The 15,508-nt window shown below is 39.8% G+C and overlaps 1 protein-coding gene across 1 annotated transcript in view; it reads left to right on the top strand.

The window, feature by feature from the left end:
* The window catches only part of CFH (complement factor H), a gene marked incomplete at both ends in the record, with an annotated part of 34,608 nt that extends 20,410 nt beyond the window's left edge, over positions 1 to 14,198 (top strand). The window contains 13 exons of the mRNA XM_080349069.1: positions 409 to 591; positions 1,380 to 1,562; positions 2,899 to 3,069; positions 4,090 to 4,269; positions 5,772 to 5,978; positions 6,592 to 6,768; positions 7,380 to 7,556; positions 7,691 to 7,867; positions 8,537 to 8,719; positions 9,425 to 9,625; positions 9,847 to 10,044; positions 12,428 to 12,594; positions 13,896 to 14,198. Coding sequence (XP_080205195.1) covers positions 409 to 591; positions 1,380 to 1,562; positions 2,899 to 3,069; positions 4,090 to 4,269; positions 5,772 to 5,978; positions 6,592 to 6,768; positions 7,380 to 7,556; positions 7,691 to 7,867; positions 8,537 to 8,719; positions 9,425 to 9,625; positions 9,847 to 10,044; positions 12,428 to 12,594; positions 13,896 to 14,198 — 2,507 coding nt within the window. The remainder of the gene's footprint in view (positions 1 to 408; positions 592 to 1,379; positions 1,563 to 2,898; positions 3,070 to 4,089; positions 4,270 to 5,771; positions 5,979 to 6,591; positions 6,769 to 7,379; positions 7,557 to 7,690; positions 7,868 to 8,536; positions 8,720 to 9,424; positions 9,626 to 9,846; positions 10,045 to 12,427; positions 12,595 to 13,895) is intronic.
* Between the last annotated feature and the right edge of the window lie 1,310 nt (positions 14,199 to 15,508).

Here is a 15,508-nt window from a genome sequence, read left to right as displayed (position 1 = left end):
AATATACAGTACATATCATATCACGTGCTGGTTGATTTTTATAACACAAGTTATAATTGCAGAATTTTCACCTTCAAAAAAAAAAAAATGAAGTTTTCATCTATGTAACATCTCTTTTCTCTTAAAACTGGGTTGGTTTTATAACACACTTCTTTTATCGTAGCAGGAAATTGACAGTGCATGGAGGTAAGAGATTAGAGTGAACCAGCGCCATACATATCTGTTTGTGACTTCCAGCCCAATGTGAATCCAGATATTCAAAGGCAATAAATCAACGACCTTTATAGCCTGTTCTACGGATATTTCTTAGCTTTAAACAACAAATTCAATTTCTTTTGTGTTGCACTTAACAAATAACTGTGCTAAAAGGACTGAGTTCAGAGTATAAATGTGATCTCTTGATTTCAGTGCGTGCCAGAGGCTGTGGACCTCCACCCGAGATTACCAATGGAAGTATCGCTGATGGCTCTGTGGAACGGTATCGGCATGGGGACAGAAAGCAATATGAATGCAATGTCGACTTTAAATTGGTTGGATCAAAGGAAATAGAATGTGTTGATGGACAATGGTCATCTCCTCCCTCTTGCATTGGTAATCTATATAGCTCTTACTTTAGAGAAGTCTATAATTCACTGTAGGCTAATACTTCACAGCTGTTTTCACAATTTCATGTTTGCAGGTAGAACATGTTATGTTCAAAATCATTTTACAGATTAAAAGTAACCAGACGCTATTTGTAAAGCCCAAACATTATTAGTAATATAATTGAAATCTCAACAATCCAGCCACAGTTTTTGAGTCCAAATCAAATTATTATAGAAAGAGAAAGAAAATTAATATGTAATATATAAATAATAATAATAAGTACATAAATGTACAGCATATCTAACTAATACAAATCATTTATAATATATAATTACAATTGTTATACACAGACTTTGTCTTACCACTTTTTCCAGGGTTATTCTCACCCTTCCACTGTCTCTTTGGGTCCTAAAGTCAATGGCTTCAGTCTCTGGTGTTTTGGAGGGAAGCTGCTGCACCTTATCAATACCTCAAGTAATTGACTGGGAGGAATAAGATATTGATGATGATGATTTCTTCTTCTCCTTACAGAATCTGCTTGGGGCAATTTTTAGGTTTGCCCTTTTTACACTAGTCTGCAAGTTCTGAATTAGATATGTTAAGTGTGTTTTAAATATGTTAGGTACTTGTTCTTTGTCTTTGTGTTAACCCTAAAACCAATTGTCATCAGATCCAGGCCTAAGCTGGTCTTCCAACTCACCAAATGCATATGTAGTTACTTTTATTTAAGTTCTTTCAGCTATTCTTATATGACTTCAGTATTATTGTGGAATACTTCTGCTCTTTTTCAGCAGAAGACAAAACGCCATGTGGATCACCTTCCTCTATTCCAAATGTTGTTCTTCAGCAGGAAGACCAGACCCAGTTTTCACATGGTGATGAAGTAATTTGTGGATGTAAACAGGGCTCTGGCCAGTCTAAGGCTATGAGAATAAAATGTCGTAGTGGAGAATGGAAGCCTTTACCTCTTTGTGCTGGTAATCTATTTCCATAATACTTCAAATAAGAGTGTAACATAGTTCTGCTCAAAATTTCAAAGACTTCAACAATCAAGCCAGGACAATATGTAGGCAGAGATACTAAGTTTCACCCATCTTAACTAAGTTAGTTTTACTTATTCCTCTTTTAAATGTGAACATGTCCTTCATCCTGGACAGACTCTACACCTACAACTTTGTAAGTGTTCTGAGTAGGTTTGGAGAAGGAAAAGGACACTTGCACAGTGGGTAGAATAAAGTATGGGGTTACATCTGTGGTGTATAGTGGCTTTTATCCATTTTCCAGTGTTCCTTGTCCATTCAGAAGCCTTGGGACATGCCTGCAATAAAGTAGTGTGCCTGTTGCTTTAATTACTTCTAGGTTTATGTCTCTGTATGCTATTTGGCTTTTTAAAAATCCTGCTGTGAATAAGCCTAGCACACTGTGGCTACTAATAAAAGCAATATTAGTAGCCACAGTGTGCTAGGCTTATCCCACCCTCACTATTTAATGTAGATTAGTCCTTTCCATTTCTCATCAGTAGTTTTCTCCTTTTTCTCATCTTCCAATTTAGTTTTGCAATCCATAAATTGAATTAATGTCTTTTAAAAAGACCTACAACAAAGCCTTTTCTGAAGAAAAAGGAAAAAATTACATTGAAGTCAATAATTTAAGAAAAAAGTGATAGTGGACAAGAAGGAGTGTTGTCTTGGAAAAATTATTCCAGAACTTCACTTAAGAGAACACAGATTGTGATATAGCTAATTCTTGGTTGCCCGTTTCTTCAGAAGTGTTTTTGTACTCATCAGTGATTTGAGAGACTGTACCTTCACTTACAATTATACTGAGGATTGAGTCTGGCACAAAACACAGTCTGCTCAGCTTTCAGAAGTAGCTTGTATTCTGTCTCTCAGAGTCACCAGTCAGGGACACAAGACCTGGTTATGACCTGGATGTACTTCCACAGGAGAATGATACCTGGTACATATTTGGTGTTCAGTAGTACTTCCTTTATGCTCCTCTTACTACCTTTTATAGGTTTATGGAAGAAAGAAATGGTTCTTTTTTATAATATCTACTGCATACAGCAAAAGAGATCCTGTCAAATTAAAAATAAATGCTTTGTGAGTGCAAACAATGTCTGCTTTAGATAGTAGGGGGAAAAAAATCATTCTGTGGTCTATGAATCTCAGGAGTTACTTCAAACTACAGTAAACAAAAAGACCACTTGAACATACATTAGGAAATTGAAGACCTCTTCGTCAGTGACTGTGCATGTACGTGTTACCTGACCTAAATCTATTTTTTAGCTTTTTATTGATATTTTTTTTTTAGATCCATCTCCTCGGTGTGAACTTCCAGCGAATGTTGACCTAGTATCTGCCAAGCCAAAAAAGCAGGCTAAATTCCATAAAGTTATACAATATGTATGTAATTCAGCTGACAAAAGCATTAAACAGGCTACTTGTGTCTCTGGAAAATGGTCACCAGAGATTGAATGTACAGGTATGGTTTTGGATTTGCATACAATTTCTTCTTTTTATGTAGGAAATATAAGTGCTCCATTAAAGCTTCTTAGCATTGTTGTGTCACTAATCTGAAATAGAAATGTTTACATACTTATATATATATGCTTACTTGATTCTATACTAAAATATAGTAATGAATAATTATGGCAATAATTTGAAGTTATATAGGCTTAGAGACACACTATTTTAGTGAGGCAGATTTATAATCTCTTCTCTGACAACTGGAACACTGTCATTTCTGATGTGAGAAAAGATGCAATGATAAATTTAAGCTCGGTTCTTCAAAAGGGCTTTACCCTGGTGCAAATGAGTGTAGCACGTAGCTCAAGCTCCAGCCAAAGTTCCTTTATTTCCTGTAAACATTCAAAACTTTTCTATTCCTGATTTTTCTTTTTTTTTTTTCTTTTTTTTTTTTTTTTTTTCCCAATTACTTCCTAGTGAAACAACAGAGTTGGGCAACTCAAAAGCACAGACATAGACGAGACTGCCCTTATCTAGTAGACACCAGAGGTCAGATGCCTGCAGGGACTGCCTTTCTGAATAGCAGAGCAGGATGTTGCCTGTAGAAGGCATTGACTGTAGAAACATCATTGCATCATTGCCTGCTTTGAGTAGGCCAGGTTCACGGGAAATGGTGCATGGAAGTGGGAGAAGTGTACGGAGTGGCATCAGTCAAGGGAGCATTCCCTTTCAAAGCCTAGTGTCCCTACCTTCCCAGTTTTCTGGAACCACTAGAAGCAAGAAACCAAACTCCTTGAGGTCTCCTTCTTCCTAGATCTACCTCTTTCCCTCACTTTTTCTTTCTTCTGGCAGGAGCAGCCCTCTGTTGCTTTAGAAGGAAAAGTGAAGTTTGTTTCTTTGATAATGATAATAATTAAAGCTTTAGATAGCTACTGGAAATTATCACCAGTATTGTCTTGGTTGTTATTGTTGTAATCTGTGATGAACTGTTACATTTTATGTTATGTTCTACTATAACATGACTATGCGTCCTCAGCTGAGGAGAGCACGTGCCCAGCTCCACCTCAGGTGCCTGGTGCTCAACAGATAACAGCCAGAAGAAATTACAAGAACGGGACTAAAACAGCTTTTTCATGTCTGAAGAATTTCCAGCTCATTGGTGCAAATGAAATAACATGTATAGACGGCAAATGGCAGTCACCACCTCACTGTGTGGGTTAGTAGTGGATTTTTTATCCTATTTATTTTGTTATTAATTTCAGTGTTTGCTATGCATTTGCAGTCATCATTAGCAGGAGGATGATATTATTATTTTAATATTATCATGAACAGGTAACTGCAGAAAATAAATAGAATGTAAGTTGCTAAAGAAAGTGCAGTTAACCAACTGCTTCACAGTAAGTCTTTTTATTTACAAAGACTTATCTAAGACAGCATAGAAAACTTTCAGGTAGTCCCTCAAGAACTGTGTGTTTATTTGTTTAGTATGTTGCAGAATGGAGTCTCAGTTTTGACTGAGGACATTCAATAGTATCCTGTTGAAAAAAAAAACCAAAACAAAACTATTAATTTATTGTGTAGTTGTGGTAGTAGCATGTTTAAATTTTTTTTTTCTTTTTTTCTTATTTTTCTTTTTTTTTTTAAATGGCTTCATCCTGTAGCAGAAGTATAAATGATATGGCATAATTCAGGCCATCTATTCTGAGAAATGGTGAGGAATCTGTAGTCCAGTTGCTAAAACATTAGCAGTGCAGGAGATATCTTGTTCATTGAGAGATAGAATAAAGTGTTTTCAGAAATAAATAGGAGATAAATGAGCACAGGAGAAATGAGGTGCCAGCTGGTGACTAATGTGCACAACATGCCAACCATATCTGTACTTTTAAGCTGCAAAATTCTGATGCCACGTCATTACCCTTCTTTTGCATTGCCTGTTTATCTTCATCAAGTGCCAGACATAAGGAAAAACAACAGCAACAACAAAATTGCTCGAGCTGTTCATTAAACAGCTTTACTGAAATAAAACTCCTAGTCCCAGTTACTGAACAGGAACTTTGACTGTAACTAGATATTTTGCATTGTGGAATTTAGTGCAAACATATGCTTCAACTTGAAATTGTGTCAACTAATAAAACCTCATTTACTAATTAACAAAAATGCATATAAAATGTAATTTAAGTCCACCCACTCTACAGCACTGTAGGAGAAGGTGGCATTGGACAGCCCTAACTCAGGAGGGCTTCATAGAGATTTATTCCATTGTCTATATTGGAAAGTACATTACAATGTTTTCTAAGTTCTGTTCTCTTTTTTAACATCTCATCACAAACCCCCTCAGGACATGGGTACAGCTTCATTACTGGTGGGAAAATGTAATAGCTAACATTCTAGAAACTCACTTTCAGTATCCCAAAGCAAGATAATATCCCTTCTGTTTCTCTGCCCATGAAGTTTTCCCCATTCTTCATACTAAGCCGTAACTGTAACTCCTTGGTATGACCTGGAAACTAGCTTTAATCTGTTTCAAAGGAAAACTAAACATTCCCATGTAGGAGAGAAACGAGAGAGAAGTTTTGCTTTGTGTATCTTCATCTTCATTTCGAGCTATTTTATTTAGGCTTGGATTATTTTTTTTCCTTTTCAGTTTTAGACAACTTTTGTCATTGGAATATTAATTGGTTTACATTATTGTTCATCTCTTTTTTCTGTATTTTATAGAAAGACCATGTTTGCCACCAGAACCCATAGACTGTGCTGATGTTCCCAGAATGGAAAATCAAAACTTAAAAATTAAAAAACAAGGGAAAACAATTTATCTGGCTGGTGCTAGACTTAAGTATGTTTCTCGATCTGGATATATGTTAGATGGACCATTGGAGATTACCTGTTCTATGGGAAACTGGACTACAGCTCCTATATGCTTGGGTAATATCAAATCATGCTTTTTTTTTGAAGTACATTTAGCAATGAGGTTGAAACAATTTTAAACTGGAAGTTGACTAATAAGAGCCAGGAACTCCATATTTTGCTGTGGAATCTTATCATCCTTTGTGGATGTCTTCAGAGCAATCCTGATTGGATGCAAGGCGGACTTTTTGAATGCAGTTTAGTTTTGAAATATTCCTTTGTATTCTTGCAGTCTTTGCTCAGTTCATATCTCTGCCAACTAAGTCCTGGGCACATCCTCATAATTCAAGGATCTGTTTTCTACAGAGTCCACTAGTGTCTAGGAGCTGCTTTGGCGCTTTAGTAGTGGAAACCACTTAAGTGTAGTAAGTGACACACGCCTTTATTAACATTTCCTGGCACAATCAGAAACAGGATCTAGGTATGTGAGTGACTGAAGTCCATGTCTGTTTAGGGGAATTACTTATTTCATCTTCTGTATGCTACCTTTTATATAAAATCCACTGTCAGTGGATGACTATGCTGATGTTGTAATAAAGAAAGCTCTCCAAGGCATCTCTTTGGTGGAAACAGTACGTTCATTTTATGTGTATCACATTAGCACAAGCATCAACTTTCTGTGTCTTTTCAGAATGGCCATGTGGAAGTATTCCAAAAGTTGCCAATGCTCAAATTGAAGGGAGAAACAAGGCAAGTTATGAGCCTGGTGAAACAGTTAGCTACCAGTGTGACGAAGGGTTCCTGATTGTTGGTACACCAGAAATTATTTGCAGAGAAGGAAATTGGACAGCACCACCGTTCTGTGAAGGTATAGGTTTTACTTCTAAGTAGTCCATAATCCTTATTAACCTTTAATGTTGTGAATTAAAATAATGTCAACACAGGCATGCAGATGAAACAGGCCAATAGAGCCAGCAGGTGATTTGTTTTGAACGGGCTCTTACAAGGCCTATTTTTCTGGCTCCTGAGAAATAACAAGCAGGGAAGGTGAGTAAAGAAATAATTTCTGCCGTGGGCTGAAGTTGGTAGCTGGAACTTAGCTCACTGCTAACTGGTAGGGTAATGTATCTTATTTTCACATCACCAAGAATGTCAGTTGCTGAAAGTTGTCTTCACATAGTCAAAAAACCCTTTCACTCTCCAGCCCTTTGGCACACAATGCTGGATAGCACCTGTCTGCGCCTTTGGCTGATCTCTGTGACTCCTTTTGTCTCTTTAGTCACTATAGGCAAAAATAATAGTGACTGGTGAAGAGTTGCAGAATAAAGACCATAATATTATCTTCCTTTTCCCCTCTAGAAAATTATCTGCATTAGGAAAACAATTTCTGCTCCTCAGGCATAATGGTGCTCTGAAATGCAATACTTCGTGATTGATATATTGCTGGACTACTGTTCTTAAATGCGCCTCTCTTTTCAGATGTTACCTGTGGAACTGCACCTGAAATTCCCAATGCTCGTATTGCAAGCACTCAACAGGAGATGTATCTACCTGGTGCCAGAGTGCAGTATGAATGTGACAGCAATTTTCAGATGATGGATATAAATTATGTCACTTGTACAAATGGACAATGGTCACAAGCACCAACCTGCAGAGGTAGGAATCTCTGCTTTCATCTTGCCTTTTAGCATAGAGGGGACTGCTTACCTAAATACTCCAAAGACTTTACCTATTTTAACTCTCTTTTCTTCATGTACCTGCAAACATGACCGCACAGTGTCTCTTTTCAGATGTGACGTGTGAACCTCCTCCAGAAATTGCTGGTGGTAAAATTGAAGGTGTTAAAAAGTCAAGGTATTTGCCCGGAGAGAGTGCTCGCTACCAGTGCTGGCGAGGCTTTCAGATGACGGGATCTGCCAGTGTAACGTGTCGGAGCGGGAACTGGACAGAGCTGCCAAAGTGCAAAGGTACCATTTCTCTTTCTCTTCATACGGTTGCCTGTCAGTGAGACTGTCGTGAAGCTCAGTCAGTGGCATTTACTTCTCCAAATTTCATTCTCACTACTGTGCACAAATGCAAGATATCTGGCACACTCAGGAAAAGGCGTTTTCCCAGGTTTCTCTTCAGATGAATTTACCAGCTGCATGACCCAGGTGGCTCCACAGGAGAGGGCCCCAGCTGGAAAACCACCCCGAGGCTGAGAACAGTTGCTGGCCAGCTGTAATTTTGAGACTTCTTAGAATCTGCTTTCTGTGCCTGCGTGATGAGAAGAGAGAGAGAAATGTTGCTGTCTGTATTGGACAATCAAGCCCACAGCTTCCCTGCTAATTGACATCCAGTTGATGCAGATGATGCATTGCTATATCGTATGTTGTGGAGTCAAATCAACTATTAAACGAACTGAGGGTAGAATCTGAAGCGTAAGCCAGTCCCTAAGTACTGTACTGTGTTGGTGCCTCCTAGGCTTCCATGAGAGTACTGAAAATGTCCCCTCTTTTCAGGTATTTGCTTTTCTCTCTGCTTCCCTCTGGGTCTCTCAGAGGAGTGCCAGCATACTATCTGGAAGTATTTGTGGTCAAGCCACCATTGCAATTAAACTCTGGTGACTTGATCTCTGATTGTGAATTTTCTTCCAGGTGAAGGGGGGAAGTGTGGCCCACCTCCAGTTATTGAAAACGGAGACCTTCTTTCCTTCCCCATGCAAGAATATTCCCCAGGTACAACTCTGGAATACAAATGCCCCAGTCTCTATCTCCTGGAAGGATCTCAGTATATTACGTGCACTGATGGGCAGTGGACAAGCCCCCCGGTTTGCCTAGGTAGGTTGAAGCTGTGTGGCCAAAGGCTGTGTGACTGCTCCGCTTTTCTGCTTCTCAAGATCCTGAGGGCATTGCTTGTGCAGCAGCACATGTGCCAGGGTGCGATGGTGGCCAGAAGGAATTTTGTTTTGAGGTTAGCTTGTGTAGTCCCTTCTGCTGCCCGCTGTCTCTCATTGGGTTCAGGAGGAGAGGAGCTGGTCAGAACCCACCTGTGCGAAGGAATCACCACCATTGTGAGGGCTCCCGAGTGCTCCTGAGCTGGGGACACTGCTCCGGTCCGTGGCTGTGAGCAGGAAGGGTGGGTGTGAGTGCGTGGTGGTGCTGGGAAATCCTGGGGTGCATCCGTGACATGGCCAGGAGGAAACACATTTAGAGAAGTGCTGGGCAGAGGCAAAGGAATGATCTAAAAAAAGACATGGGGAAGTTCATTGGTGCCTGGTGACTTTCCCCACCCATGCTTTGACCTTGCCCTGAGTGACTGTCAGAGTGAAAAGGCTTCTCCGTAGCTCTGCCAGGGGTCTCAGCTGTGGTCTTTTCTCCCTCTAGCTTGGTGCAAATGTCTTTCCTGTTGTGGCTAACAGATGCACAGAGCAAATAGCTGCAAGCATTTTGTGATGCAAAGAACTTGTGTAGGCTCTAGGGGAAAAAAGTTACCCATGGTGCATGTGTATGAAGTGATGACCCTCTGCTCTTGCCTTTTCCAAGTGGCCTGTACAGCATCTGAAGAAGACATGAGCAGCAACAATATTGAGCTGAAATGGGTCAGAGGAAGAAAGCTGTACTCCACATCGGGGGACTTTGTTGAATTTAAGTGTAGAAGAGGATATGTGAAGAACCCAGCATCTTCTCCCTTCAGAGTGCAGTGTATGGAGGGGATGTTAGAATATCCACGGTGCAAGCCAGGAAGTAAGTCATCTGCACTCCAGCCACAGCTCAGCTGCTGTGTAGTTGGTGAAGCCCAGGGGAAAGTCTTTAGCTTTTCTGGGGAGGAGCCGAGTGTCGGAGCCTGAACTGGAAACACTGCTGGGAAAAGGGCTCTCAGGAGCTTTCAGCCAGTGCCAGCAGCTTCAGGGCATCGGCTGTCCTGTGGGAGGTGAACAGGCAAATAATGGAAGTTCTTTTTCCAGGGAACTGTATATTGGATGAGAGTGCTATGGAACAGAACCATATTCAGCTACAGTCATCAAAGTTTTCGAGCATGTCCACTTATCGCTCTGGGGATTATATTGACTTTGAATGCAAATGGTGGCGCCGGAAAGTTTCACGTCCTGAGTCATTTCGAGCAGAGTGCCTGGATGGAGTGATTCAGTATCCTGCATGTGAATGTAAGTGCTCGGTGCCAAGGACACGAGGGGCTGCAAGAAGCAGCTCTGCTGAAACTGCCTGTCCTCTGCTCTGAGGAACCACTGCGATGTGCCACGCTTGGTCTTCACACCTTTCCCCCTTTTTTCTCTTTATGCTGCAGATGTGGTTGGATAAATGGAAATGGCATGAAGGAGCCCAGCTGTGGAAATGGATGATCCCTCACACAACGTAGTGATCTGAGCTCAGTTTTTGCTGACATTTCCTGTTTTGCTGTTCTTTGTTTGCAGCTTAGCCAGTGCTCTGTCTTGGAATTAGTTTTTTTTTTCTTTTCATGATTCAGTGATTGTGTTTACATTTTATCCATCCAAATGGTTTTGCTTACATTTTATCCAGTCTCTATTGATCTCAATTTTTATTTTTATTAATAGTTGTGTCCCGTAATAGGCTGGCCTCACTGGCATACTGAGACAAGAATTAAAGCCTGCAAGCAATTTGATTATCAGCAAGTAGAATGAGTTTGGTCTTGTCTGCTCCTAGCTTAATTTCCTTGTGCTTGCCTGGAAACTCCCCTAGGGTCATGGCAGAGGTGAGTGTCCTGATTGCCTGATCAGGATGAGCGAGTGGCATCTCCTTTAAAGACGTGGCTAGAGCAATCTCTAGATAGCTCTAGATGTGATCTAGAACAATCTCTAGATTGGAGACCCAGTTCCTCTGGGAGACTTGAGCCTCCCTGCCATTTGCTAGAAGGGCAAAATGATGGGATGCAAGTAACTGGGATTTCTGGATGGAGGCAGGGATGGCTTCTTGGTCCACATCCCCAAATGGGACCTGCCATCCTTATATTTTCCAGGAGAGTTTGTGATGGTGTCTTGATGGGGCCTGGCCCTTATTCATTTTTTGGTAATTCATCCGACGATAATATATTGCAGCTGATTTATAGGAACAGCTAACACATTTGTGTATCATTGGTGTCTTGCTGGGCAGGGGAAGGTTCAGTGGTTTTGCTGCTTCCTGCCTATTGGGCTTTGTAAATGATAAGCAGGTTCTTTTATTGCTCTTCACTTTACTAAGAGTTCTTTAAAATCCAGAGTGGGCAACACACCTGGCACTGCAGCAAGGGGTCATTTTGCATTGGCCTTTGGTGCCTTCATCCTGGAGAGGTTTGGTCTTTTTTTTCTTTAATCTCATCTAATTCTGCTATGGTTATGAAAATCAACTGAACCAGAATGCTTTATTTGTATGGTTAAAGGAGCCTATCTCAGTATTCATGTGGGGTATAAATATGGATTGATTTTTCTCTGAGTAAATGAGGCAAGAAATACTTAATCTGTTGTTGCTTTTGCTGGATGATAAGGAAGAATTCAGAACAGCTAACTGTTGCTTTGGCAGCCTCATAACCAAATAACTGGACATATTTATCTTAGAATAAGATGTGAAAAGAACAAATGCAAGCTGGCTTATCGTGCACAGGCAGGTCTTTTGCTACAAGCACCTGGAGAAGAGTCCAGTTCAGCTCAAAACCAAATAAATCAACACTGAATGACCTCTAGATCAGTGGCTGCAAAGTGGGGTGCATGCACCCCAAGGAGTTTGGAAGATAATCCATTGGAGTGTGGGAAGAAAATATTAGAAACTCTATTTATATTTAGTTTTGTCAAGAAAAAAAAAAAAAGTATACTAAGTTTTGCTGGTATTTAATATTCAGATTTGACAGTGACGATTTTACTTGGCCTGTATGTCAGAGGGTTCCACATCATATATGGTACCAACGTGTCCCAAGGGAGAGTGGGCGCTCCACACTGCAGAGGTGTTCACAGAAGGACCCTTACTCCTTTGTTCACTTTCAGCTTATTGCAATGCATTGCAGTTTTTGTGTGCCCAGTTAAGGGCATTTGTGGGTTATACTAAGTTTTTACTGAAGTAAACCTCACAAAATGGACAATTGGCTAAAATAGATTCCTTGCAAAGAAACTGCAGACAGAAGATAGCACACAAGAGAACAACACGAAAACAGGAGGGCTCACACCTCTACTCCCCCTATAATTATTATAATAATATGAGCTCCGCATCAGCCACATTATGAGGTAAAAATGGTGTCTCTCTAATTGCACTTGACAGGAAGTGAATAAAAAAATCGAAATTGTAAGGAAGCCTATTTGAAATATGGATTTAAATCTGCTATTGTTAACAATGAACCTTGCCCTTAGTATATTGTGCCTTAAGATATTAGCTAATGCTAGCAAGACATTTATAAAATAAGCATCTAGAACATGAAGACAAACCTCTACAATTTTTTTCAGTGATGCTTTAAGTTATGTCATACTCAATCCAGTATTTTACAAAATTTCACTAAAGTTAATGATAAATGTTTAAAAGCCTCTTTCAAGGCTTCTCTCTTGATAGTAAAAGACAAAAAGCCACATACCATCAGGGAAGCACTTGTTCCTCCTGCCACATTAAAAATTATTGAAATAATACATGGAAGCCAGTGTAAAGTAAAATACATTCTCTTGTCAGAAAATGATGTTGGAAGATGCATAGAAAACACTGCTGAAGATCTGAAGAAACAGGTATTATAACAAATTATGCAACAGCAGAGAGAGAGGGTATGTTTTTAAAAGTCCACTTAAACTGAGTTTAACAGTGCCACACTGCTTTTCCACCTATGACTTCAGGTGGAGAGCCAGGTAAGTAAAGGCAAACATGCTGCCTAACATCACTTTCTGTTGACAATGGTCATGTTATTCTGTAACCTGCAGTATTCGAAGATCATGTTCGTGTAGGCTGACACACGGCAGATCACATAGCCCACCTTTGATCTGTCTACTTGGAGCCTGAATCAAGGGAGCAAATAGGCCTTTGAGTGCAAGATGGTTTCTATGTCTACGAATTAATTGCATTTGCTCCCCTTGGCATTTTTGTCAGAGGAGCAGTCGTTCCCTTTAGCTAACTGGACTGTGGGAGGGAGATAGCGTATTTAATGTTGATTTTGAAAATAAAAGAAAATGTGAGGTTTTTTCCAAAACCCGTGTTGCTAAGTCTGGTTCATATGATGGGAAAATAGTGCCAGTACTTTTGATGCGACACAATAAGCTACTGTAGTGCATTTATTTTTTGGACTCATTTTAGCAGTCTCACATCATCTGCCATCTACTGTTGCCAGCAGAGACAGCCTCCCTGGCTATAGCCAGAGCCCAGAATTGGAGGTCTGGTGAGAATACAAGTGTAGCAAACTGTATGTAATATCAGTAACAGGATGAGAAGAAATCTTGACAGTATATGAACAAAACCAATATTAACCAATATGATGAACACAGTGCTAGTGATAATAAAGTGCTAAACTGAATACAGTGGTCAACTAAATTACCTGTACTGCACGCTCCAAGTGAAAAAAATCCAAGTGACATGAATGCAAGGATTCCTTTTAGCATCTCCTGTACAGCTGCACTGAAGGCACCTTGATGGGAATACCTACACTTTTAAAGTGAGTCCTGCTGTCCTGGTCGGAGCGCAGAGCACTGCCCCACTGCCACCTCGCTGCAGCTCAAGTTCATTGTGAGGCATTTCAGAGATCCAACTGCTACTCTGTGTTCTTGAAAATACCTGTGACAGCACATCAGAAAATAGAGGTTAGTGCAAAAGTAATTGCAATTTCTGCATTGTTTAAATTTGCCATTTGATATTAGAATACATTCTGAAATAAATGTGCTTTTATTATCCATAATTTTAATGCACTTTTCTCACTTCATGTTTTTTTTTGCTACTGACTTATTACTTGCTGTTTATTTTATTTTAGACCATGAAATGATATTACAGAAAAAGCAAATTCAAGCAATTTTCTTATTCAAGTTGAAAATGGGTCATAAAGCAGTGGAGGCAACTTGCTACAACACCACCACTTTTGGCCCAGGAACTGCTAATGAACATATCGTGCAGTGTACATTTCAAGAAGTTTCACAAAAGAGACGATAGCCTTGACGATGAGGAGGGTAGAGGCCAGTTATCGGAACTTGACAATGACCAATGGAGAACAATCATCGAAGCTGATGCTACATGGAAAATTGCCAAAGAACTCAACATTGACCATTCTATGGTGATTCAGCATTTGAAGGAAATTGGAACAGTGAAAAAGCTCAATAAGTTGGTGCCTCATGATCTGAACCAAAATTTTTAAAAAAGTCTTATTCTACATGACAACAACAAACCATTTCTCAATCAGATAGTGATGTGTGATGAAAAGTTGATTTTATAAGACAAGTGGCAATGACCAGCTTAAAGGTCGGACTGAGAAGAACCTCCAAAGCACTTCTGAAATCCGAACTTGCACCAAAAAATGTCACAGTTACTGGTTGGTGGGCTGCTGCTGGTCTGATCCACTGCAGCTTTCTGAATCCCAGTAAAAACATTGCACTGAAAACTGCAATGCCTGCAGCCAAAACTGGTCAACAGAAAGGGCCCACTTCATGTCCATGGCAACGCCCAGCTGCACTTTGTACAACCAACACTTCATATGTGGAACGCAGTAGGCTACGAAGCTTTGCATCATTCACCATATTCACCTGACCTCTCCTCAAACAACTACCCGTTCTTCAGGCATCTCGACAACTTTTTGCAAGGAAAAACAACTTTTTCACAAACAGAAAGGTGCAGAAGATACTTCCCAAGAGTTTGTTGAATCGCAAAGCATGTATTTTTATGCTACAGGAATAAACAAACTTATTTCTCCTTGGCAAAAATGTGTTGATGGTAATGGTTCCTGTTTTGATTGATAAAGATGTGTTTGAGCCTAGTTAGAATGATTTAAAATTAATGGTCAAAAAACACGTTTACTTTTATACCAACCTAATACTATCCCTGCTAACAAACACTATGTTAAAGAAAAAGAAAGGTAGAAGTCGAAGATGGTCAGTATTGTCTTTACTTTCCCTCCCTCCCTCCCTCCTTGCCTGTAGCTAAATGATACAATTGAATTACTTTTTATTTGTTTCCACCCTTAACCTTTCTGGTAAATAAGAATGCATTGTTTTTTGTTTTGTTGTTGTTGTTTTCTTCTCACTGAGAAAATAGTGTTGCGGTGAGCAGTTGCCCTATCACAAGTGAATTGAAAGTTCAGCCATGGACTTTATTCAGTAGCACAGTTCAGTATTTATCTTGTGTGTGCGTGTGTGTGAGAAATGAACAAGGAAGTCAATACTTCTTTTGTATGAAAAGTAAAATTAAGCAAAATGGTAATTTTATGGCTTTGTTCAGATTACTGAGAAATATCAGTTTTAGGATGCAGGATTTTAGGAATAGTTTGTTTTCCAAAAGCAATTAATTTTTGTCTAAATACCCAATGAGGACAGGGTGCTGGCTACAGTGGCCCTCATGCAGTTCTTGTCTTGGCTACAGACAGTGTGACCTTTCCAAAATATGTCGGATCTGTGCTTTCATTTCCAATTTATAAAAGGCACAAAATGTATTCGTGCCCAAAAGAGGTTGTCT

Source organism: Nesoenas mayeri, assembly GCF_963082525.1.
Source record: "Nesoenas mayeri genome assembly, chromosome: 8".
In the NCBI taxonomy this organism is placed as follows: domain Eukaryota; kingdom Metazoa; phylum Chordata; class Aves; order Columbiformes; family Columbidae; genus Nesoenas; species Nesoenas mayeri.
This window is presented reverse-complemented; position numbering and strand designations above follow the sequence as displayed.